General features: G+C 40.6%; 1 protein-coding gene across 7 annotated transcripts in view; it reads right to left on the bottom strand.

The window, feature by feature from the left end:
* Window positions 1-17,706: 17,706 nt before the first annotated feature.
* The window catches only part of CACNA1G (calcium voltage-gated channel subunit alpha1 G), a 248,541-nt gene continuing 239,386 nt past the window's right edge, over window positions 17,707-26,861 (bottom strand). For all 7 annotated transcript variants that reach the window (XM_087710029.1, XM_087710023.1, XM_087710026.1 and 4 more), the window contains 2 exons: window positions 25,918-26,087; window positions 17,707-19,342 (listed from right to left, as the gene is read on the bottom strand). In XM_087710029.1, the coding sequence (XP_087566155.1) occupies window positions 18,482-19,342; window positions 25,918-26,087 (1,031 nt within the window). In that variant the 3' untranslated portion in view covers window positions 17,707-18,481. The remainder of the gene's footprint in view (window positions 19,343-25,917; window positions 26,088-26,861) is intronic.

Raw genomic sequence — 26,861 nt, 5'->3', positions numbered from 1 at the left:
ATCGGTCTCTACTTGCCCTCAGCCCATTGCCAACATGGCTACTAGCCACATTTTCCTGCTCCACAATGAGAGTTTTCTGGTTTACATCAACTCAAGGTGCAGTTTATTTTTCACTTTATTGAACTGTGAAAAGGGACTGAGTGTACAATAAAATATAAAAGTGTAAATACAACTGAAAAATTTACAAGGATGATTATTATTAAGTTTGGTTTGCTTGCTGCACTTTTATGCTCTTCTAGGTGAATTGCTGCACATTCATTTGCTACTCCTCACTTGACTCCCTTGTCACCCATTGTTGCAGTCAGGGATGTGCAGTCACTAGAGGCAAGGGAGGCGGAGCCTCACCAGTCTCCTCAGGAAAAAGAAAGAAATTTAAATATATTTTAAAAAATAATTAAAACCAAGATAGTTGCTACCAGATTCCAGCTCACAGTGGCTTGGTGTCTGCTTAGTGTTAACCAAAGCAGGAGGCGAGAGAACTCGGGGCCTCTTTTCCATAAGGAATTTTTCGCCTTCTAAAAGTTAATAAAGAGTTAAAAGGCAAAGAAGTTCAGATGGAAAAGAGGCACTAATTCTCCCGCCTCCTGATTTGGAAGCAGCCAATCGTGTCTTCTTGAGCACGCTTACGTTGGGCGGGGCGTGCTTCAGAGGAGAGAGGAGTGGGTGAGAAGGAGGAGGCTGCCTCTTTGCTGCAGACCTGGGCGCTTGGCGGCTCCCGCGATGCAAAGTGCCCCACCATCCCCGATGCTGCCGCTCGCTGCCCCGGCCTGCTTCTCCAGGCTCCGCCGCTGGAAGTCCCGGATCGCCTCTGGGGGAAGGCTGGGTGAGAAGCGGAGCGAAGCTTCTCTGCAGCCTCCTTGCGCTGCCCAGAGGCTCTTGCAGGAGCACGTGTCAGCGGCCGGCGGCCTGGAGCGGCCCCGGCTGTGAGACAAGGGAGCACTTAAAGCAGCCACTGCCGCCGCCGCCACCGCCCCTCCTTCACCCGGCGGGGCGGTGGTGGCGGCAGTGGCTACTTTAAGTGCTCCCTTGTCTCACAGCCAGGGCCGCTCCAGGCCGCCGGCCGCTGATACGTGCTCCTGCAAGAGCCTCTGGGCAGTGCCGGGAATGCAGAGAAGCTTCGCTCCGTTTTTCACTCAGCTTTCCCCCAGAGGCGATCCAGGACTTCCAGCGGCGGAGCTTGGAGAAGCAGCGGACTTAGGCCGGGACAGCGGGGGGGGGCAGTGGGGCACTTTGCATCGCGGGAGCCACCAAGCGCCTTTGCTGCAGACCCGGGCGCTTGGTTGTTCCCACGATGCAAATTCCCCCCCCCCCGCCGAGGCCGACCGCTGCCCTGCTGAGCCTCACCAGGTATCAACCTCACCGCACGTCACTGGTTGCAGTGCAAGTAAGAAAAAAAAAATCCTTTATTGCATTTCCCTAGATTTGCTCTGTAAATCTCAGTAGTTGACTACTTCTGCAATTACTATTAGCAGTAGTATTCAAGTAGCATAATGGTTAGCATTTTTTTTGAGTTATTAAAGCATTGCTGGTTTGAATCCTAGTAGCACCCCTTTTCTTTATTTTCCTGGGCTACTCACTTTTCCACTGGGCTTTTTTTTTCAATACATAGGTCCATTGGTGAACCAGTGAAACAGGCAGAAAATTAGCAGAGAGCATCCCTGAACATCAACTAGTAGTCAGAAGACATGATGTAAACTGCTTAATTTCACAACACATGGACTGACTTAACCATAGTTTTGACTGGAAAATTGTGAGCATCCTAAATCAAGCCGTCGAAAAATCCTAGAGAATTACTGGAAGCCTGGAGCAGCTATCAACAGGCCCATAGAGATAAACCATATCTATATGCCATTCAAAAGAGGTATTCAAAAAGGCAAAAAGGAAACAAAAAGACCAAAATACCTCTTCACTAGCAATTAGCATCCAGTTGAGCAAAGATTAACACCAATATTAATACTAGACGAACAATCAAGAGGTAAACAATGCCCCAATCAAGGAACCACCAATTCAGACAAACAAGTTAAAAGAAAACAAGAGCCTAATCAAGGAACCACCAAGATCATTCCCACCAACACCAATAGATCAAGCCACTTGGATAGAAAATGGGAGCAAACTCCACTCCTTATTAGCATTCATGATGTTATCTAATTTGGTAATATAACTTATGCAAGTAAACAACCAAATTCAGAGAGCACCAAGGACCCCACAGAACCAGTGAAATGCTGAAGTTTCCTTTCCTTTCCTCTCCTTTCTTTTCCTTTCCCCTCTCCTCTCTTCTCTTTCCCCTCCTCTCTCCTCTCCTCTTCCCCTCCACTCCCCTCTCTGCTCTTCTCCTCCCTATCCCCATCCCCATCCCCTCTCCTCTCCTTTGCAAGATTCTATTAAAGTAAATTTACAAAAAAGTAGAATTAGATCATCTGGGCATGCTTCCTGTCTGAACTACCTTGGCAGGCTGATCAATCTTGCAATTCTGAAAGTACATTTCCCACCCCACCTGTCACCTATAGTTTACATTGTCTGGGATTAGTAGCAGAAGAGCTTCTAAGTTATTAAACCTCGGTGATCTCGATCCCCTCCAGTGCAGCTAGACATTGGTCTGCTTCTCATGCTCCTGTCACCTGAAAGGCTTGGATTATCTGGGCGTTAAGAAGTCCTCTGCAAACACAGTATCTGTACAAAGCACAAAGTGAACACGGAAGAGGCACTAGTTTTAAACAAGTGAACAGACAAGATATGAATGAATACCAAATGGAGAGGATTCTAGATAGGTTTTCCAGCAAGCTGAGAGTGAATATATTACAATGCATCTATGTGGCTGTCTGTTTCAGGCAACAGGAAGGAGGTGCCAATTGAAAGGCTCTGCTTATGTGACAGCAGTAATTACATTCATCTCACTCATCAACAAGACTGCAATTAGAATAGTATAACCCCTATTTTTTGCATTTGTGTAGCTCCACCTTACTCAAAGAGCTGTGATTAGCCAGCAGATGGCACCAGAGATGGGCTGGAGATGAATCTGAAAAGGACCGACAGATAAAGAGGGCAAGATATATTTTGCTCTCTAAATGAACAATTATTGATCTTGTCAATTAATTACATGAATGGAATAAAAGAAGGGGGAATAACCTCCTTTCTTTTTGAACTCCTCTCCACTCCCAGGATATGGCAGAGTATCAGCTGTATAAGCAAGTTAGGTGTGGAAACAAGGGAAAGAGCATTTTTCAGAAGCCATGAATTGGACTAGCATCCCTTCTAGATTTTACAAGGGATGCTAGAAAAATGTCCTTATTCTGATAAGAGGATGGAGAAAGAACTAGTACATTGCATCAGGCTATCACTTTCATGTGTTAATAAGTATCTTCTAGTTTGGATGTTGCAAGAGGAGACACTTTTTACTTTAACTGCAATATTTGTCCTAAATATGATATGTTTATTTTACCAAAATTCTCATCCATTTACTTTGATGCTTCTACACCACCACCATCATTTTCATTTTTCAGTCCCTCAGAAACCATTGGAAGCTGACTTGCTTTCCTCTTTTCTATTGACTGTCATGAGCCAATCAATGCTCCTTCCAGCTGACCCATCATAGCAAGGAAAAAAGAATAACTGGATGGAAAGATGAAATATCCATTTCCCCATCTTTTAATTTCTATGCCCCTCTTTGGTGATTCCCTCACTACAAATCCAGATGATTGCTCTGGAAGCAGTGCTGGGATTCAAATAATTCAGTGTTTCTCAACCTTGGCAACTTGAAGATGTCCGGACTTCAACTCCCAGAATTCCCCAGCCAGCATTCGCTGGTTGGGGAATTCTGGGAGTTGAAGTCCAGACATCTTCAAGTTGCCAAGGTTGAGAAACACTGAAATAATTTAACAACTGGTTCTCTGCCTTAATGACTGGCTGGGTGGGCATGGCCATGGTGGGCATGGCAAGGGGGTGTGACAGGCAGCACTTGCCTCCTGCACCCCCCTGGAAACAAAAACAGGCAGTGAGGGGCCCTCCCTGCAGCTTCCTGGTAGCAAAAATAGGGCATGTGGCCACTCCTGGAGGGGGCAGGGTAGAAAGAGGCGGGGCCAGTCAGCAATTTAATAAGCAGTTTATCTGAACTGGCTGAATCTCGCCACTGTGGAAGGGTGTATGCAAAATTAACAAGGCAGTACCCTATTTCCCTGAAAATAAGACTTCTCGGGATAATAAGCCCAATCAGGCTTTTGAGGGCATGCACTAAAATAAGCCTTCCCCGATTATAAGCCCTCCCCAAAAATATTGTAACACAGCAGCAGCCATGAGGTGACCACACTCGCCGCCTCCTGCACCCCAAAAATAATAAGATCTCCCCAAAAACAAGGCCAAGCACTTATTTTTGGAGGGAGGGGTGTCGAAAGAAAATAAGACCCTATCTTATTTTTGGGGAAACACGGTAGTATCCTTTTATTCTGGGTTAAACTCTTATGAAAGACACAACACTACAAATAGTACAAATCACATTCACTTGTTCATCTGTATTGGAGGAAGAGGTAGGAATAGGATGACATCCATTTGGGACTGCAGACAAGTCAGCATTCAAACTTCTACAACTGAGCCAGGAATGCACAGAAACACCATATTCACTGATACAGTGAAAGGGAACAGGGATGCAGGAGTTGTACTCGCAACTCACAGAATGAAGTGATGTACCTTAACTGTACTTTTTCCATACCAACAGAATGGTAGTAGTTGGTTTTATCACTTCCCCTGAAATGAATTCTTTCCCCCTTTTTCTACAGTATAGTGAAAGCCTCTGGATATTCTCAGAGGGAAAGGAGACACGGTTATATATTATTGCAACATTTTGGCCCGTGGCCAGCCAGCTAATGGAACGGAGGGCAAGAAGGTCCCATGGGGATTGCTCAGTTTGTGTTGTCACACCATATAAGTGTACCACCAACACTCCAATAGGACTGAGGGATGGTGAAGAGAACCCCCAGGCAACACGCTGTGTAAAGAGGCAGAAAACAATAATGAATCACGCTTCTCCTTTCTTGAAAGTCTATTTCATACGATTGTGGCATTAAGCCTATGCATGAAGGGGTCACCCCTTTGATCAATGTATGCTCCGGAGGTGGGTTGCTGCTGGTTGGCCAGGAATTGGGCGAACTGGTAGTAGGGGCAGCGGGAGGCTCTGCCCACCCGCATGCCCAGAAGCGTCGTGTGCACGCGTGAGCATGTGTGGGAGCGAACCAATAGTAAAAAAATTAGCAACCCACCTCTGGTGTGCTCGCCATTGTCTATTTACAAGGATTTCATGCAGACTGGGAGGCTCACAGGCAGTTGCTTGCCCAGTTTGAAGCAGGCAGGAGACGTACAACAAAGATAGGACCACAACGAAGTCCTCCTTGTGCGATCCATGTGTGTTTGCTGATTGATGACTGTGGCTGGGAGATTTTTTTTTTTTTTTTGCATAAAACCAGGAAGAGTTGTTCTCATTGACTAATGTTTTGAGACTTTATTGAGATGTATGGCCAGTCCAGAGCCATATACTATATGTATTTGAATGTTAGAAAGGCAGGAGTGAAACAAAAATGCCTTCTTGAGGCTGCTAGTCAGAGGTGGGTTGCCAGTTTTTTTACTACCAGTTCGGGCACGCTCGCGCGATACTTCTGCACATGCACAGAAGCATCGGGGGGTGAGTGGGGGGGCAGAGCCTCCCACCTCTGCTACTACTGGTTCGGCTGATCCAGGCTGAACCGGCAGCAACCCACCTCTGCTGCTCGCTTGCCAAATTTTGTCCCAGGGGGATGTGACAAGAGACATTTCCACAGAGGCTTTGAGAAAGGAACAGGGTCCTCTAAATAGGAGAGACAGCTACTTTCAGGGCACAAAACAACCTGCTGTTAATCTATTGTAGCTCCTAACCTACAAAGGGAAGATCCAATAGCAAAAGCAGCCCAGAAGGCCCCCCCAATAATTATGCTCTCTGTATTTGACAAAACCTAGATAAATTAGATGTGCAAGTAATCATATGATGATGTTTCCTTTTCTTTGGCTCTGCCCATTCCATACAAATGAATGGGACTTAACCTTTAGAACATATTGGAGAGGTAACAATATTTTAAAATTCTTCTGTTGGACATTTTAGAATTCCTTGGGTTTAGCAATAGCACTTAGACTTATATACCACTTCACAGTGCTTTTACAGCCCTCTCTAAGCAGTTTACAGAGTCAGCCTATTGCCCCCAATAATCTGGCTCCTCATTTTACCCACCTTGGAAGGATGGAAGGCTCAGTCAACCTTGAGCCTGGTGAGATTTGAACTGCCAAACTGCAGCTAGCAGTCAGCAGAAGTAGCCTGTAGTACTGCACTCTAACCACTGCGCCACCTCGACTTTATAAAACAGACCTTGAAAATTTATAGTTATTAAGCCATTGACTTCAACAAGATATCCCAGTGCTTTCTTAGTCCATGATTAGGTGACATCAAAGAATGATATCTTTACCATCTTGCCCTCTTTTACTTCATTTGATTATGGGTATAAATTGGGCTTATTGACATCAAAAACAATATATCCAGGACATTTCAAATGGCTGATTGAAGCTAGCCTTGGCCACATCATTCTGGATTCAGAATAGCAGGCCTTTTGAGTCAGGGATGGAGCAGAACTATACTAGGTATAGTATTGGCCCAAATCCACCACTCCTGCAGGTTTAAAACACTTTGGAAGCAGTGGTGGGCTGCCAATTTTTTTACTACTGGTTTGGATGCTCTCCCACACGTACTCTCTCTCTCTCGTGCGATGCTTCTGCCTGGGCGGGTGGGCGGAGCAACTACTACCGGTTTGCCCAATCTGGGCCAAACCGGGAGCAACCCACCTCTGTTGGGAAGAAAGTTGGGAGCACTTTTCAGTAGAATCATTCCATTAAGGCAATAGTCGAATATCTATAATGCAAATTATACTATTATTATGTATTATAGTGTAATACATATAGTAAGATGGGCTCCCACACGAATCTGAAAGCTTGGAAGACAAAACTTTTGGTCCTGATGACCGACCCAAGTTGGATCCTGCAGCATTATCCTGGGACCTCTACACTCGCCTTCATTCATTATAATGTAATTGGTCTTATTGTAAAAAAAGAGTATAGATTAAAATTATATGAATTTGCAAAAACATTGTGAAACAGGAACTACCGTTTCTCAGAAATTGCCTTAGCAATGCAGAACAGTAAATAATAAACGAACAGACTTTACAAAACTTTTGCTGAACTGTATTTATTTGAATTAAGATTGCATAAAGTATTTTCATTATGTGGAAGCACATTAGGTATTACAGGCAACATTATTGTGGCGCTCTTTCTTAGTAATTGTAGAACAATTGCTGGAGTTGTGCTAAATGAATAAATGAATAAATGAATAAATGTAAGTAATCTAACACAGGGGTCCCCAACCCCCTATCCATAAACCAGCATTGAGCCATGGCATGCCAGAAACCAGTCTGCGCAAATAAGTGAAACCCCATCCACAGGATGCAGGCAGCACATGAAACCATGCTCTTTCCGGTCCACGGAAAAACCTCTCTCCACGGAACCAGTCCCTGGTGCCCAAAAGGTTGGGAACCACTGATCTAACAGATCTCAAAACTGGGTCAAGGACCCAAGAAACCAAAAGTATTTAATGTGCTTGTATGCCATTCATTTTCAATGGATCTGTACTGTAAGCCTGGAAATGATGTATATACTCTGGAAGCTGGTCAGAATGCAGAGGAAAAATAGCTCAAATGACACAGACCAAAATCCTACTCACAATATAACCATCTCATGCCTTTCCTATTTCCATGAGGTCCTCAAGCCTGCTGCAAAAATCATGTTTTAAGAGATGTTAAAGTTAGTAGACCTGGGCCTCACCTCATCTCAGGGGTGGGGAGTATGTTCTAGACCAGTGATTCCCAATGTGGGGCCCAGGCCCTACAGGGGGGCAATTTGATTTTTGATGGGGACAATTTGAATTGTTTAAAACCAAGTTAATGGCCTTTAAGGCTTCTTTTGTGAGTACACTTTTTGAGTAAAGTAAGAAATATATGTCATGGGGGGGGGTATCGGGATTTTAAAGATGCTTAGGTGGGGCATGGCCAAAAAAAGTTTGGGAGCCACTGCTCTAGAGGATAGGGCACTACAGCAGAAAAGGCTCACCACCTGGTCCTGTCAGATGGAGCTGTCTTGGCAGGAGAGAAGAGACCTTAAACCCTTCTTTGTTTGCATTGTAGATGCTGGTGGGTGGGAATCAGGCTTGTTATGGCATTCTCCGATAGATGTCCCATCAGATGGAAGTGTTTAGCAGATATGACCAGGATATTAAGGAGCCTCTTGCCAAGCCAAACTCCATCCACCAGCATCAAAGAAGGACCTCTCTCCAGTCAAGAGGTCATGGGGACAGAGACCAGGAAATGGGCCTTCTTAGTGCTCTCTCCTACTTTATGGAAAACATTCCCGCTGGAGGCACAATTAGCTTCATGCCTAATTCAGGACAACCTCGAAATAGTTTTATTTCAGAGACTTGGGAACCCTAGGATGTTACTGGTATACATTTTTTGGGGTTATTGTTTGTGATTGTTTTTCTCTTATAAGGATATTGAATATTTTTTATGTATGATGATATTCATTTGTTGCTGGACATAAGTTGTTTCAACTTCTGACCTCAAAATGACGCTATAGAGCACTGCATACCAGGACAACTAGACACAAGGACAGTTTTTCCTGAATTCCATCACTCTGCTTAACAACTAATTCCCACATCACTGTCAATAATTTACTAAGACTGTATTACTATTATTCTTCTCTTCCTTCCTAATATCTATTTCTTCCAGTTGGTGAAATTCAATTTTTTTTACTACCGGTTCTATGGTCGTGGCTTGGTGAGCAGGGGAAAGAATGATGAATGTATTTTATTCTCCTTATGTACACTGAGAGCTTATGCACCAAAGACAAATTCCTTGTGTGTCCAATCACACTTGGCCAATAAAGAATTCTATGTACCTCATAGTAACAACTATGGAGTTGTTCGGACTGAGGTGGTGTACAATTTCTATCAAATTAAGGAATGGGTAAAGATTCATCCATTCTACCCTGGAGAGTAGCACAAGGCAGTTATACTACACTGTCCATTCTTTTACTTTGGCTGTGGGGAACATTTTCTTTGCTCCAAAGCAAATTTTCCATTCATTTCAGATACGCCCCCACCCACAAAACAAAAGATAACCCCCCTTTCTTTGTTTGCCACTATCATACTGTCAACCCAAGAATCTTTCACATTGTTTGGCACTAACAGTGCCAAATTACACATTTTCATCTGGTTTTTGACTTTGATCTTGTTTGGTTGAAACCACAGCAAAGCTGTTATTTTCCTTTGGATTGCTGTGGGTCTGCAGAACTTGTTGGGCAATTTCCCATAGCTCATTCCTCTTCCTGGTTCCTTGCTAAGCCAGCCGTTGCTTTCCCTTGTCCCATCCCTAAGTATATTGTTTCTAGAACTTCTCTTTCTATGTTTTTATAAATCATCTTCTCCAGTTCCAACTGAGCTACCATCTCAACATGCAACCACAATTGTAGCTACGATGAGAAGCGCCTGGCTATTGAATTGCCAGCGGGGTATTTTTTTCATCTTCTTAACTCACAGGAGGTTGTAAGTACAATTGAGGAATAGTAGCCAGGCTGGCATGGTGTCATTAGATTATTTCAATGCATTACTTTATATGTTTAACTGACCTCCCATCAAATATCCCCACTTCATAGAAGTCTCTCAGATTGTTTTGCAGAGCACTGAAAAATAGACCAGAATACCATGCGCTGAAAAATACGAACAATAGAGGGCCTAACAATTTATTTCATTCTTGTGTAGAGTGAAGCGAAAGGATTTTTTAAAAAACTCCACCACTAGCAGTTGTTCAGGTCTTGAGGGAGGCTTTTCTTTGCACGCTCCAGTTAGCTGGCGGGAGAGACGAGGTCTATTGACTCAGCATTTTCTGGGTCTTCTCTGAGTTTTGAGGACAGCAGGAATGAAATCAATTACAGGTTTCCTTTCAGAGTGGAATTGGAAAATGGTGTTGTGGAAATTTTCTATTTTAACAAAAAAATGTTTGGAAATTTTTTTTTTTCATTTGGATAAATACAATAACAGTGATCTCCCACACCACCCAGTACAAAAATAAGAGCAAACAGTACTTAAGCAATAATACCTTGGTGGCACAGTGGTTAGAATGCAGTACTGCAGGCTACTTCTGCTGACAGCCGGCTGCCTGCAATTTGGCAGATCGAATCTCACCAGGCTCAAGGTTGACTCAGCCTCCCATCCTTCCGAGGTGGGTAAAATGAGGAGCCAGATAGTTGGGGCAATACCTGCTGACTCTGTAAACCACTTAGAGAGGGCAGTAAAAGCACTGTGAAATGGTATATAAGTAAGTGCTATTGCTATTGCTATTAAATCATAATCACTTCTACAGAATAGTAAAATTACAGAATACCTATTCTGAACAGATATCAGTTTTGAGGATTCAGCTTTAGACTAGACTAGACTAGACTAGACTAAAATACGAGTTGGAAGGGACCTTGAAGGTCTTCTAGTCCAACACCCTTCTTAGGCAGGCAACCCTATACCACTTCAGACAAATGGTTATCCAACCTCTTCTTAAAAAACATCCAATGTTGGAGCATTCACAATGTCTGGAGGCAAGTTGTTTCACTGATTAATTAACTAGACATACCCAGTTCTTGCAACCGTTCTTTATATGTTTTAGCCTCCAGTCCCCTAATCATCTTGATTTGAACCCATGGTTACAGACAATCATTACTACCAACTTCTCTCCAGGGATTCAGTTACTCTACTCAGCTCAAGTCTGAGAAACGGGTGGCTCTCCATATTTTGCTAGTTTGCAACTCCCAGCAGCCCAAACCAACCTACTAAAGGATGCTGGGTGTGGCTGTTCAACAATATCTGGAAGCAAATGGGTTTCCCTGTCAGTGTCTTAAGACAACAAGGAAAGGTAGAAGCAAGCATGGGTAATCCAAAAATCCCCAGTGGAGCCATTTTCACTACTAGACATCAAACTATATTGGACAGTCAAGTATGGGGAATTGATGGCTTTGTCTCTGCTTAATATCCTAGTATAATTTCTTACTGGGGATGAGAGGAATTAAATTGTTTTGTCTGTCTAGAGCAGTTTATGCATTTATACATTCCTACATGTCATGATAATTTCTTTTGAGTTATATGCAAATCTTTCTGAGTTGAAGTTTTGTGAAGTGAATGTCTATGTTCCCATACATTATTTACAATTTGTAGATTGATATAAATCAAGCCAAATATTTAGGAAGGATCCCTCTTGGAATTTACACCAACTATAGCTAATAGCCCTGGAGGCTGAAACTTTTGTGGAATTATATTCCCAAATGCATTAAGGAAACCTTTAATAAATAAACTGATGTTCAGGATATCTGTTCTGTTAGATATATAGTTAAACGGATAGAGATGTTAGGAATAAAATAACAAAACTGCATATCTTTTACTTTCAAAATCTTTTAATAGTACACATTTGTCTTTGTCATTTGTAAAGTTTTACACTCATTTAAAAAAAAAGATATTTTAATCCAATACTCCCCATTCATTTCACCTTTTGTTTCCCTGACCATATACCCAGTTTTCAGTCTCTGTACCTGATATGATATAACAATAAGTTGATTATTAAATACAAAGTTCTAAAATAGTTACTAGATTGTTTATGGACATTGGTACTGTGGCTACTCTAGTAATTTTTGTGAAAGATTCTACATGGGTTACTATAGTCAGGGGGCACAGAAGGAAAGAAGGGGCGCATTGTTAGCCCGTAAAACTTATTTTCTTTTTCAGTTGAGTACATTCTACAGAAGCCAAAAAAGTATTTATTGTTTTTCTTCTTCCAAATTATCTGCAGTTTAAATAACCTGTAATCTCTCTAAAAGGTATAGAAATACTATGTGCAATGTTTGCAAATATAGAATTTACATCGTCTCCCCCCCCCTTTTGAGGTGGTAGCAAACCTTTACCCTCATAAATTACTATAACCTGGCAAAAACAGAATTGTCTCTTCTTACCAGCAGACACTAAGTCCATAGTATTAAAGTGCTGGTGTGCTTTGAAACAAACTGGATAGAACTTGCCATGGGGGATTAGGAACAGAAATAATTTTTTTGATTAATACATTTTAAAAAATAATGTAGAGCTGCAGCATTGGAGAGAGCTAGAGAAAAATCCAGTTCTAAACACACTCAGATGCACCAAAGTCTTAATGAACAAAATATATATCATATTCCTATAAATGATGATCAAATCACACAAGGTTTCCCCCCCTCTTCTATAATGATTACAACATTGAATTAGCCTACTTATTTGTAGCATACATTATATCTCAGTAGGGCTGTTGATTTATTTAAGATTTTTATTTGATTAAAAATGGACATTTAAATCCAAAAATCAGTGTCTTAAACATTCATAAATTAGCCTATGACCAAAACTGTTAGCGTAACAAAATATTTCTTTCCATAACAATAATAAAAGCTATAATATTTCTTTCAAGATTACTCATTCAGGTGCTGCTTTGTCCTGTAATCAAGCTTTCCAATATACTAATGTATTAATATTAGCAGAGTTCAGACCTTAAACCAGTCTCATCTGTAGAGCCCTTTTCTTAAATGTCGTCCTCGTTCTTAATTTAGCATATATGTACTAAATATGTGCATAAAGCTATACAATGCAGCTGGGATCAACTATTTTAAGCTATACAACATAGAACAGACATCTCACTGGAATCATAGAAAGTGTATGTTAAGTTTGTAGCTTACTTTTTAAACTACATTGACAAACTGAAGTTTATAGTACGGCTTATCATGATCAAAGACAGACTAATACACAGCTATATTAATTTCAGAATTCCATTCGTGCCATGGGTGTAAGACTCTTCCAACTGGAGGTACTGGCCAATTTTTTTTTCTCCCCCAGTCTGGCCTCAGCCACTTTCCTTTGGGAAAATCTCTTCCATAAAGAGAGAGACAACTGACCAAGAGCAGGGTCAGTAAGGATTGCATCTGTGAGCAACTACCCATCTTCCCCACCTCCTCAAAATGTGTTTAGAACTGGGCAATAAATTTTAATTGACCTTTGGGAAAGCAGGGAAAAAACCAAATCAAAACCTTAACATAGAACCAATCTTTCTCCTAAGTCTTCATTAAAAGGCAAGACCTCAGTTCACTTCTAGTACTAAGACGCTTGGCAGGAATAGACACTGCTCTAGTGATTTCTAAAAAAAATAAATACAAAAATTATGAACAGAACCATTCTACAGAATTGATGTACATCTCTTCAGAACCATTGTGTTTTGCTTTTTATAAAAAAGTCTAATGTTATTTAAAAAAGGCCCAACCCAAAGTTATTTAAAATCCCATGAAGATTATTGCACATACAGTAGTACTTCAATTCGATTTTTTCAAAAGGGCAAGTAGAAAATATTTGTATCACAAAGTATGCATGCTTTATTTTCCTGAATGCATTAGCTTACAGTAAGTTATGTATTGATTGGTCTTTATTGAATATAATTCCATGAAGCAACTCCTTAGTTTTATTAACATTCTTCCCAAGCACAATGTTTCCCAAGCACTGAAAATCTATTAATTTAAACCCTTTTTTAATTTGAGTGGTGATAGTTCCTCTCATTTCAAAGCAGGCTACATTTTTCATTCTAGTTTCTTCCTAATATATTGCACTTTACACCTTACTCAGAGATTAGGTATTGAAGGTGTAGGACACAATTGATTTCATATTACTAGACAACTAGTACACATTTTAACCACTGTAGATACTGCAGGCCTTTGGTTGCCTTAGCAAATTAGGCTGTTAGCAGATGAGCTGATTCAGATATTTGTGACTATGTAAAAGGTCTAGAAGAGGGGTCTAGGACAACTCACCCCAGCCAATTCACCATGGCCAAACTCGTTGTGGGACAATTGAATGTTATACTAATTGTTTCATTCAGTTACTTTTATTACTGGTGACCATGTTTTCATTGAAACTATTGTAACTTTGGTATTTCTGCATTGAATTTATTTTGTTATCATTGGTCACACTTCTCTCAAAAATCAATTTAACTTTTGTACATTTGTATTTTGTATTGAATTGTCTTGCGGTGAGTTGTCCTTGGTGAGTTGACCATAGAGAGTTGTCCACGGCAAGTCAGCTGTGGTGAGTTGTCCCGCAGGGTCATATTGCCTAATTCTGATGCTTCTGCATTGCTCTGTCTCATTAACTTTATTGTCTTCACACGTCAAATTGATCTGAGTTCTATTTTGGGAAAGCCATACTGGATGCTGTAGGTGTACAGAGCTTGGGGATAAACATGATGGACGAATGGGAAAATGTTCAGAGGAGCATGATTACATGAGAGAGAGTGACAAAACAAGGGATACAATTCCTTCACTATACATAAGGTTGATTATCGGCAGCTGGCTTCGATGTAGAGAAACCAAGTAATTAAGCCAAAAATAAAGGACTGAAATCATTTAGATCATCATATTGTGCTTTTTCCTACATTTTACATGAGAAGATCACAACGAACTAATTTGTAAGAATCACACTAATTGCCTATATATTAAAATGATTCAAGAAGAGTAGTCTAATTTGAGTTGGTGACCTGGTTAGATTTCATTTCCTACTCAATGGACTGGAATAATGACAGTGTTATAAATTGAATGTTTCTAATTTTCCACAAGCAGGGTGGCACTAAAGTAAGAGTCTAATGGTATGGAGCATTTTGAAGACTCTGATAAACAATGCCCATTGTTTATTTAAACCATTACCAGTTGTCAAAAATCATTTGGAGTGTGTTTTTAGGAGTGTCCAATGTGAGTTGATTTTATAATCATAAAGATACAGGTTTCAGTGTTTAAAATTATATCCTCATATTCAAACTGGGTTTTAAAATATGATTATAATATTATTTTCAATCAATATTTATGTTTGGTTTAGTTCCTATATTTAACAAAATATGGTCTATATGAGCACATTACCTAGAATATATATTAAAGATATTCTGGGTTTAAAGCATTTATTAAGACTGCAATGGTAAATACATTTAACAGAGAGATTAAGCTGAAATCAATTATTTTAGCAAAAATAGTCATGTAGCTTGAAAAGCAAGGTCATTTTATCTTATTATTATTTTTAAGAATGAATAAAGGGACAATGTGATCCATAGAAAAGAGCCATTTGATCACATCAATACTGACAAATTCACATTTGGACTCTGAAAAGGCTCCCCAAATTATGCCAGCATAAATCTGAGGATCCTTGGATATGCACAATACTGATTTATCTGAAGAGTCATGCTTTTTCTTGAACACAAGAAATCAGAGGTATGTGCAAAAACTAACTTTCTACTGCATCTTATATTTGTCAAGTTACTTGTGTACAAGAGAGAGCTGGAGACTGTAAGATATTCAGAGTGTTCTAACTAGATCTTCTAGTAAGAGTTTCTTTCTAGTGAAAGAGTTAATTTTTAACAGATGAAGCCCAAGTATGCTTGCAACTCAGTTGAGAAGATTTTGAGAAGGTTTGAAGGAATGAGTCTGTCTCAAATTATCTGATAAAAGGTATACAGATGGTCTTCTACTTTTGACCAATTTGGGAGCAGAATTCCCAATGCTAGGCGAGGCAATCATTAAGTGAGTTGCACCAGATTTTACAAACTTTTTGCTCTGGACATTAAGCAACTCCAGCTCCTCCCCTTGATTTTGCTTGTTGGAAGGCCCCTGAGGAGATTTCAAATGGCAGGATCACGTAACCCTCCTGGGATATTGCAACTGCCACAAATGCATGCCGGTTGCTAAATGTCCAAATTTTGTGGGGACATTGCAGTGATCATAAGTGTGAGGAACAATATAGTAAGTCACTTTTTCAGCACTGTCATAATTTTGAATGATCATTAAACAATTGATCGTACATCAAGGACTACTTGTATAAATAGAAGAGCAGTATTTTGAGATCATCTTTTGTATTAGGGCAGAAATAATAATAATAATAAATGCTGTAAAAGCACCTAATGCAAAACACCACACTATTATTGGGCAAGATCTGCTGTTTCCATGGTGGCATCTGTGGAAGTCAGATGGTTATCCCCAATGCTTAATTTCTTGGAAAATAATTCTGTGGATCATAGCATTCTAGGAAAAAAAGGCTTTTGACTTAAAAAGCCTTACCACAATGGGGAATTTCTGCTGCTTTTTTAGAACAAAAAAAAAAAAGGATATGCTTGGGGCATTTTTAATCTATTTGTTCTTCTGTTCCAAGGTTAAGCTCTGGCACTGAAAATTGAATCCTGGCACTCCACTAAAATGGAGAAAAGATGCCTAGGACTTGGCATGAATGGTTAAAGCCGAGTGAGGTTAATGACAACTGGAATTAACTTGCATGGAAGAAATGGCATGTGAGTTTATAAGTGGTAGACTAGAGGCGCTCTAGTCTACAGGACTATAATCTGCTAAATAAAACATCTTGACTTAAGTGGGGAGAAGAAAGAACTGAACCTTTCTAGGACTTTTCTTTGATAATTATTTGAATATCAAAATACAATTGGGGTCTCTCTCTCTTAAGCAAGGCTAGTAGAAAAAGAATGCGTGTGAGGGGATTGCAATATTGCAAATCAGTATCTATTTAAGTGAAAAAACAACAACAATGCATTTAATTTTGTAACTGCCAGTCTTGTTTGGGTACATGATGCCCCCTGTATGGGGGGGGGGAGGCCTCATTTAATTTCTACAATTTCTTTGATGATGAAGATGGTGATGAGGAGGAAGAGGAGAAGAAGTAATCATTCTGGATGTCTGATCATTAAATTGCAAATTAATGAAGTCACTCTGGGCTGCCTCTACATTTGATTGATTAGAAGTTAATGTAACTTAAAGTTCCTTCACACAATTCTCCTACTGCAGAATGTGAGGCTATTTTGAAAAATCCTCAGCATTCACCTTAGAGGACTCCTTTACGAGGACACACTGAATGACAACAGTGTTCTCGGTCTGTCTAGTGGGAACTAGAGCAGTTGAACTACACACTGATCAGGATACACACACCCCTTCACTGGTCCATGTTGTGCCTGTCACAGTAGCCTGACATGTTTAGCGTATCTCATATCTGTAGGGCTGTGAATAAATAGTAGGAAACTTTGCCTGCTGTACCTGTGGCAAATCTGATTTCCATCCATACGATTCACTCATTTCAGTTGTACGTCTCTGACCTTCTCTCCCTTTCATAGCAGCGGGTGCCATTGGAATAAACAGAAGGTAGACATTCATACTACATGTCCCAAGTCAAAGGACGTATTCCTGTTGTTAGACACTGAATATCTGCCACTACGGAGACTGAGTTTCAGGGAAGCATAGCCTTTTCCATAGAGCAATGGTTGCACTTCATAAAGCTAAACAAAAATGATAGTTAAGGACTGAAGTTGCTCATAAGTAAGGAAGTGTCCATTCTACTTGGATAAATGGGCGTGAAATGTTCCAATTGAGATGGATTTGTAAGCAACTGCCCTTGACTCTCAGGTTAGCTTCTTCCACCGAAAGAGAGAGTGAAATAAGATTTTAGGGGTAAGGAAATAGCTGGAGTATCAGTTTCCCCCCTTCTCTTCCAACCTACCTTAGGATGAGAATGTTTCTCATCCTAAGTATTCTGGCTCCATAAGATTTTGGAGATTGTTATGGAAAGTCATGACAACATATATGAATGCATATTGCCGGAAAGCAGTTGAATTATCAATGTAATGGGCATTTTTTGCAAATCTGTCTATTTATACTCTGTTCATTGTTTAATTTCTGTATTTCCTTTTGCTTTGCACTGTAATAAAATCCAATTTGGAAATAGATATGGCTAATCTCTGCAGAAAATAGTGGATGGTTCAGTCCATGAAATGCATTATAATTGCAACAATTCTTATTTATGGTCTAATATGGGGCCCATGTTCTCTGTAATGCACTAATGGCTACATCTTGTGCTTTGCAAAAGAAAATAAAAGAAAGAATAAAGAAAAAAGAGGGAGGGTTAAATATGTAATTTTAAAGGTCAAAATATTCATTTTTTTAAAAAAAATATCAACATAGTTTCAGGAATATTCTGAGATACATAAAACAAGAGAAAATAAACCAGGTTTTTAAGCCACAAAATGTACTACATACTGCAATACTAGGTTCAATTAATTTAATAAAATAGACTATACATATAGACTCTGAACAATGTATTGCTTTTACCCAAGCAGAACTTATGCTTAAGTAAGCATGATATAGCTTAACCATTCTTCTACCAGCTAGCTCTTTTTTAAACTTTGGATTTTTAAAAAAATCAGTGCCGTTTTAGAATAGAGAGGTTTAATTTATTACATGAGGGAAAGTGGGGAAAATGTTTGGCACCAGTAACAGAAAAGAAACCACTTCAAGGGTCGACATCTGGTTGATCAAAGGAAAAACTAGGGAGTGTCAGCAAGTCTTTCTTTGGAGTTGGAGTTATTGACAGACTGTCTGGGAGGGTTGAGTCCCCTCCATCCACTGAGTCCTTGGAGTCCCAAGATGGTGCACGTCTTCTCAAGCAAACATCTGCACTGGAAGGGGACGCGGTGCAAGACCTCCTTAGTAGCAACCTCTGTTCCTCAGGAGGGTCTATGGATATACATGGGGGGCTCATTTTTTTCTTTGGCCGTGTCCCTTGCAAGCCCTCCATTTCACTGAAGACCTGACTGATGAAGCCAGAAGAACTAGAGGTGGAATGATGTTGGGGGCTGTTTTCCATGGAACAAATTTCTATGGAATGTCTCCTTTGATCGTCTAACCACGATGACGGTTTTTTAAGAAGACCTTGTGTATCCACACTGTAGCATTTCTTCAGGTCCTTCAAAGGAACATTGCCACTGTTGCCTACATTTCTCTTAGGGGTCTCAGGCTGGACCACTGATGAGGCACTCATGGCTGAACAAGTTCCTGAAGTAAAACAGCTGTTTATTTCTGATACTTCTTGGTCCAGCGGATCCCCAGGTAGTTCCTGAAGAGAGTCTGTACAGGCACACAAATCTGGAACATGCTTGGAGATGTTATATTGATTGCGGGAATGTTGCTGAGTGTGAACACTGGATCGGGCCCAGCTGGCAGACTCTCTTGCTTCCGAGGATGTCAAAGTGATAGAAAGGTCCTCGGTGGACGGGGCTGACAAATTGGAATCAGAGAGCTCACTCACCTCGGCATGGAGGTTCTCTCTGCTTTCTGAACTATGAGTATCCGAAGAATCATTCCGTATGGCCATCTGTGCAGGAGGCATCAAAGAATCAGATGGGAAGAAACACATAGAAGGCGCATTAGTACAGGCAAGGTGCAAGATGTAAACGGCATATTAACAATGACAACTGAATTTTAGCTTTGTGTGTAATGGACTGAAAACTCCAGCAAGCTCCAGTTTCAAGGTTTACCAGCTGCTCTCATGATGCCCTGCAGTCACATTATCTATTTTGCACATGTTGTACACTCTCCAATTCATGACATTCTGCTTTGGGATTAGTTGGAAACTCTTGCTATATTTTAGATGCGCTCAGTCTAAATTCCCTTTCCCTTATGCTCACAAGAACTGTGATAGAACTGCCTTCAGAATAGTCTATATGGCACATTTGGCTCACAGCCAAGAGGTGCCTGCAGGCGACCTTGAGGGACAACTGATTATGAACAGAAGCTAAGCAGGAGTTTTACTCTTAGAAATGCCTCTTTTAGGCATCCATGAACTTAAGTAGCATTGATGCTGAATAAAACACGTTAATCAGTGCTCAGTGTAGTATATATTCAATATTGTGCCTAGCACAATAGAGCATGCCCTATCATTCTTGTTTTTTTCAAGGCACAAAATCAAGCCTAGGGAAGTTTTTTTACAAACATGGCCCAGTTCATGGAAGAAGATAGAAATACATTCATGAGGGTAGGGGGTTGTTATTACATTTATTTCTTTTTAAAAAAAAACTTTTTAATTAAAGCTTTTACATCGCTGTGTTGCTTAACAGGGAAAGAACAATTTTTGGCTTGATTATGCGTTCAATTAAATAAAAGCACATTGCTACAGGGTTATGAAACTAAAAATGCTGCACAATATTTTTATTTGTTGAAATGGCACTTTTGTGTGTCCATGGAGACTGCTGTTAAGGTGAGAAAAGAACATGTATTAGATTTACTACAAAGGTGAATTTTAGGATATTCACAGAAGATTTGTCAGTATTCTACCACTGCAAATTATATTTAGAAGTAACCTGTCTTCCCCCAGAAAAGCAAAAGAAATACAAGGGAGTCTTTAGACTTGAAGAAAGATACTGAGGTGGTGGGATTCCCACTGCTTGTAGAGGGGAGATGGCTGTCTAATTCCCATAGTGCTAAACCTGGCCAATCTGCCACTTGTCAATTTTGGAGCTAGGACTTCACAAGGACTTGGAATCAGCATGTCTGCAATTGGGTCAGTGCCTAGCATTTTCAGTAGTGATGAAGGATGCAGTAGGTGTGAATACTCGCATTGGGCTGACTCAGTATTCATTAGAAGAAGAAAAACACTTTTGCAGTGCACTGGCAGGGAACAACTCCCTGTGCAAGGCTTTTCTGTTCTTCAAAATCAACAGATTGACTCTCACCAAGGAATTCATCACTAATTGCCAGGGCAGCCCCAAGAAAAGAATGGGAAGTTGAATGGTAGGAGATTCTGGAACTATAAAAAGAGAACTGTGTCAGAACGTTAGAAGTGGTGGGTGTTTCATCACTGGAAGCTTTTAAGAAGGGACTGGACAATCATTTGTCTGAAATGGTTTAGGGTCTCTTGCTTGAGCAGGGGGCTGGACTAGAATACCTCCAGGGTGCCTTCCAGTTCTATTATGTCTGATTGATTGCCTGATGTACAAACAGGATTCAGAGGGAAAACACACTGCTGATGTCCAGAAGGCAAGAGAAAAGGCAAGGGGCATCTATGTTTGATGCCTGTATTATACACAGAGTTTTTAGTCTATATATACACTCCAATAAATTGTGGATGGCCCTTAAACAATAGATAAACTACGCTACCTCACCTGCCCAATGAAGAATTGGTATGCAAACAACAGTCATGGTGCGATATAGAATATATGCCTGGTTCAGAATTGGGAAAGAAATTTATCATACTTTATTTATTTAATAAATTTATTGGCCACCCATCTTATCGCAGGGTAACTCTGGGCAGATGTGTATAAAAACCTAAAATGTTTGTGAGTCAGAGGATTTAAAAAACGAACATTCAATTGAAATCAGAACATTTCCTCCTGACACCGATGGATAAACAGCTAGAAAAAAAGTTGTGGAACACCATTTTCATATATGATAACTGCAGCCAATTATTGTATGCAGGAAGATGAAAACACTTGCCAATATCTATAGTGGAGATATTAGTGAAGATGACAGAACTTGTCAACAAAGCTACCATCAATATGCGGACGATACGCAGCTTTATCTGTCCGCCCCGTGCCAACTCAATGAAGCGGTGGACGTGATGAACCAGGGTCTTGAGGCCGTCAGGGACTGGATGAGGGCTAACAAGCTTGTACTCAACCCGGAAAAGACCGAGTGGCTGTTGTGTTTCCCTCCCAATAATTTGGTTAGTGTTCCATCGCTCAGGCTGGGGGGCCAAATTTTACACCCCTCAGACAGGGTTCGCAACTTGGGAGTCCTCCTGGATCCACAGCTGACCTTTGATTACCACCTGTCGGCTGTGACCAGGGGGGCATTTGCCCAGGTTCGCCTGGTGTGCCAGTTGCGACCCTACCTGAATCGGGAGGCTCTCACAACAGTCACTCGCGCCCTCGTGACCTCTAGGCTGGAGTACTGCAACGTGCTCTACATGGGGCTGCCCTTGAAGAGCATCCGGCGGCTTCAGCTAGTCCAGAATGCGGCCGCGCGAGTGATTGTGGGTGCACCTCGGTTCGCCCACATAACACCTATCCTCCACGAGCTGCGCTGGCTACCTGTTGATCTCCGTGTGCGCTTCAAGGTGCTTCTTACCACCTATAAAGCCCTTCATGGTAGTGGATCTGGGTACTTGGGAGACCGCCTCCTGCCAATTACCTCCTCGAGACCCATTAGATCTCACAGATTAGGCCTCCTCCGAGTGCCATCTGCCAGCCAGTGCCGGCTGGCCACTACGCGGAGGAGAGCCTTTTCAGTAGTAGCTCCGACCCTTTGGAACGATCTCCCCGTGGAGATTCGTACCCTCACCACCCTTCAGACCTTCCGCGCAGCCCTCAAGAACTGGCTATCCCATCAGGCCTGGGGGTAAAGATTTGATTCGCCCCCACCCGAATGCTGAATGAATGTTGTTTATTCTTTTAATTACGTGTTATGTTATATGTTACTGTATGTATCCCCTCCCCATATAAGTTGTTAGCTGCCCTGAGTCCCCTCAGGGAAAAGGGCGGCCTATAAATAAACTTATTCCTTATGTGAGTGAGTTTCAATCTTGACAACTGTGAGATTTATGAACTTCAATTCAATTGACAACTGTGAGATTTATGAACTTCAGTTCCCAGAATTTTGGCTGAGGAATTCTGGGAATTGAAGTCTATAAATCTTAAAGTTGAGAAACAGTGGGACAGATTTTAGAAAGAAGAGAGTCATGATGAAACTTTACAAAGACAAATTAAAACATAATTAACTGGTGTGAAGAAAATTGGAAGGCACTTCTTTATACCTTTCTTTATATCTTTTTCTTTTCTACTTTATTTCTTAAAACTTTCAATTATATATATATATATATATATATATATATATATATATATATATATATATATATGTGTGTGTGTGTGTGTGTGTGTGTGTGTGTGTGTGTGTGTGTGTGTGTGTGTGTGTTTGTGTTTATGAGGGTATGTACATGCCCACATATACATGCATATATAGTGGACTAGAAGACATATGAATTGGAATTAAAATTGATGGTAGAAAAAACAAATGAGGAAGATATAAAGGAATCTCTTGTTGAAGGTGGAATAAGAGAGTGTAAAACCTGGTCTGCCATTCAACATTTTAAAAAATACGATTATGTCAACACACATTACAACCAATGCAAACATGCATAGAGAAAAAATGAGGAAGGTACAGATTGTAGTTTTCTAGTCTCAAAAATTCATATTTTTTTGTGAAGAGAAAAAGACCTTTTATATGCATTACAAAAGTTTTAGGCAAAAATATTAAAGTGCGGAGACATCACACTCAGAACATTATCAAAACTATGGTCTTCAATTGAAACATATGGCTGTGATCACTGAATCATTAGAAAGATTAAATGAAAAACAATACATTTCGTTGCTGGAGAATATTGTTGAGAGCAGATCATTTAACAATGCAAAATCAGACAGTTCATTGAAACAGTTGATATTGAAACTAAACCTTACATACACAATTCAAAGATCTTTGGATAGATCAAAAGCAATAAAAAAGATCCACAGAAGAGAAGGAAGTTAGATGACACAAGAAGAAGCTTACAAGAACTCAAAGAAGCAAGTAGTGACAGGCAATCTATCAGTCCATCAACATTGAATGAGCCAAAGAGAAAGTAAATAAAACTCAGGTCAACAAAGAAATAATATGAAACAAAGAAGTGAGAAGGAAAGAAGAGAAAGAAGAAGGAGAAGAAAAGTCAGCAATAAATACTATACAGAGTAAAAAAATTAAATATAATTTATTGTATCACCAATGCTTATCCTAGCTGGAATACTTTGAAGTAAGTGAAACAATAAGATATTTACAAAAAACGGCTAGCCAAATAACTTGGAAATACTAAAATCAGTAATTAAATTTAAATAGTCAAGATTCATATTGAGAAGACTCATTTCAGGAAAAGATGCACCACAATTTTAAAGGTCTGTTGCTTGACTACATGTATATTTAAGTGAAAGTATTGGTGGATGTTTGTCTTTGGCACGAATATGCCTTTATTGTTTGCAATCAATTTTTCTATCTTGAGAATTGCATTTAAATGTATGCAACCTGTCAGGGTCTGTATTTAAAACTTTGGGGAAAAATCAGTTAGAATAGGAAAAAAAACTCCAGCAGACATGAAATGAATTCATAGTAAATATTATTTATGAGTGACAGGAATAAATAAAATTAACTTTCTCCCTCAGGTCTCAATCAGATGCTTCCACAATGCTGAGGGCAAGACTGCCCTCCCCTGGTTTAAAACAATGGTGCATAGAAAAAAATGAACTGGCCAAAATGACAGAGGGAGGCTCCTGTTGATAGGGTATGAACCTAAACCTGGTTCTCCCTATATTAGAGATATGCCAATCCTGGACTGCCTGCAGCCATCTCATAGTCATTTTTTTTGGGGGGGGGGGGGGTCAGGGTTCTCAAGCTTGCTTCACCAAAATTCAGAAGTAAAAGAGCTGTTTTGCAGCATCAACTCTTGGTCAGTTCTGCCTTGAAATACTTTGTGAAAATTAGCCTTATACTTAACAAAGATTTGATACTTAGTAACATTAAGTCCTTGGCTGCTAAGTATAATGGCCAAGTAAGCAGCTAACAAGACTTCTCATCTTTGGGGCACTGATTAAAAAAGTTTGGACTGTTAGCTCTTTAACAACAAGAAGCACATTCAAAAGCTAGAGCCATGAAATCAATTTAATTGTTTGTTAATATACCCTGGACTAGCTCAGCATTGGTCTAATAGACTTTAGGAATTTAGTTTGTCACTTTAAATGTAAATAGTTTGCCTTGGAAAAAAGTTGCATTTTATTTAGTTAGCACCGAAAAGGAAATAATGGTTTTAAATAAACTGATAACAAAAGTAGTCTTAAATTTGTATAATATGCTGTTTGGAGGAAATGAAGAGTGATCTTTTGCATTTAAGATTACAATTTTCAATCCTAAATGCAAAAGATATAAGTTTCAACTTTTGGGTAAATTAAAAAAAAAAAACTTAGATAAAAATTGTAAAATGTTCAAGAGAGTTCCACAAGCTGAAACGCCAAAGAAATAAAATGTTTGGGCCAATAAGGGTTTAAAAAATCATTTAATGTTAAAGAATAGCGAATACACATGGAAGAAATACATATCTTAAACATAATATTGTGATAAATTGATGCAGTTATGCAGGTGGGTGACCTATAGGGGGCTCAACTACATAGCTGGGGATATCAAGAGAGGGAACTATATAGTCAGCAGACTGAAGCAGCATTTGAGTAAATTTGGCTGTAGTCTGCCAGCAAGACTCAAGAACAAGGACTAGATCAGGATAAAGCAATGCTTTCTTCATGAAGCCATACGTGTGACTTGCACAGCCCACATTGGCCAATGCAACTACCATTATGGACCTGCTGGATTAGGGGTGTCAAACTCAAGGCCTGGGGGCCGGATTTGTCCCCAGTGGTTAGATCTGGCTTGCAGGGCTGCCCTGGAAACAGTGAAGGACTGGCCCACGGTGCCTCTGTCAACAAAAATGGAGCTTGCGAGGGTCACGTGTAGCCCTTCCGAGCTCTGTTTTTGCACGTAGAGGGTTACAGGAGGCCATTGCAGCTGAAAATGGAGCTTGGGAGCCTGTTTTCGCTGGCAGAGCACCCCCCGACATGAGTGATGTCAAGCTGGCCATGCCCACCCTGGCCTCCTGAGGTCAAACACAACCTTAATGTGGCCCTCAATAAAATCAAGTTTGACACCCCTGAGCTAGATATATGTCCTACTCATCAGAGAGCGTGAAGCCTGGACCCATTAGTTCAACATTTCTATTTTTTTCCTGCTTCTTATATCATTTTGCAATTACATCAGATAAAACCTGCGGCCCACAAGTTTGCATGTTGTGTGAAAACAAGTGAGAGGCTTGTTAGCCCAGCTTACCTGTCTGCGAAGTAAGCGTTCTGCACATGGAGAACGCGCAGGTGGAGCAACGTTGGGCTTGCTTTCCCAGTTGAGATTGTATTGTGGCTTGAGACGGTGGAATCGGTTCCTTGCAATGTGTAAAGCAGCATCAGTGCTTGCAGGCTGAGACTGCACTGATGTTGTTGACCCTGAGGAAAGGATAGGAAACTTGAGAATTTGCATCTAACAGGTTCTGTTCCTTATTTTCATTTCTAATTAAACCACATTCAGAATCCCTCTAAAGTAGCAAATCCTCTAAAGTAGTGAAGAGACTTACGGTAATCAGTAAGTCATGAAGCCATACATGTGACATAATATGCCATACATGAAGAGACCTAATCAGTAAGTCTCTACCTGGGGACTTACTGAAATAGCTAATTCAAGACAAGAGCAATGGCGGATGGTTGTATCAGCAGTAAGGAACTATGTAGAAAGCAGGGGTGCTTTTCACTTACTTTCCCTACCGGTTTGCAAATGTGCATGCCTGTCCTCGCATGCGCACGGCCTTCTGTGCATGCACTTTGATTGCGTGTATGGCTTGCACGCATGCATGCAGCTTCAAAATGTGCCTAAATAGGACGGCATAGAACCAGGACAGGTGGGTGGGCCCACCAGGGCCTGCCCCGCCCCACCCGTGATTTCCACTACCAGTTCAGGTGAACTGGTCCAAACAGGCTGAATGCCACCTCTGGTAGGCAGGCTTCAGACTCTAGAAAATCTGGAAATTCTGGAATAAGCAGCAGCTACGGTCCAAAGAGAACACAACCACAATTGACTAGGGATCTCATCTCTGCAGCTACTTCCCGTATGTGATGTGCTTTTATTGATTCCTGACATAAACAGGTGGTCTTTGACTTATAACAGTTCATTTAGTGACTGTTCAAAGTTACAACGGCACTGAAAAAAGTGACATGATCTTTGCA

The sequence above is a fragment of the Thamnophis sirtalis genome, unplaced genomic scaffold (assembly GCF_051295495.1).
Source record: "Thamnophis sirtalis isolate CommonGarterSnake01/CBP01778 unplaced genomic scaffold, rThaSir2_p1.2 scaffold_3, whole genome shotgun sequence".
Taxonomy (NCBI): domain Eukaryota; kingdom Metazoa; phylum Chordata; class Lepidosauria; order Squamata; family Natricidae; genus Thamnophis; species Thamnophis sirtalis.
The sequence above is the reverse complement of the archived record's forward strand: the minus strand, read 5'-3'. Positions and strand labels throughout refer to the sequence as shown.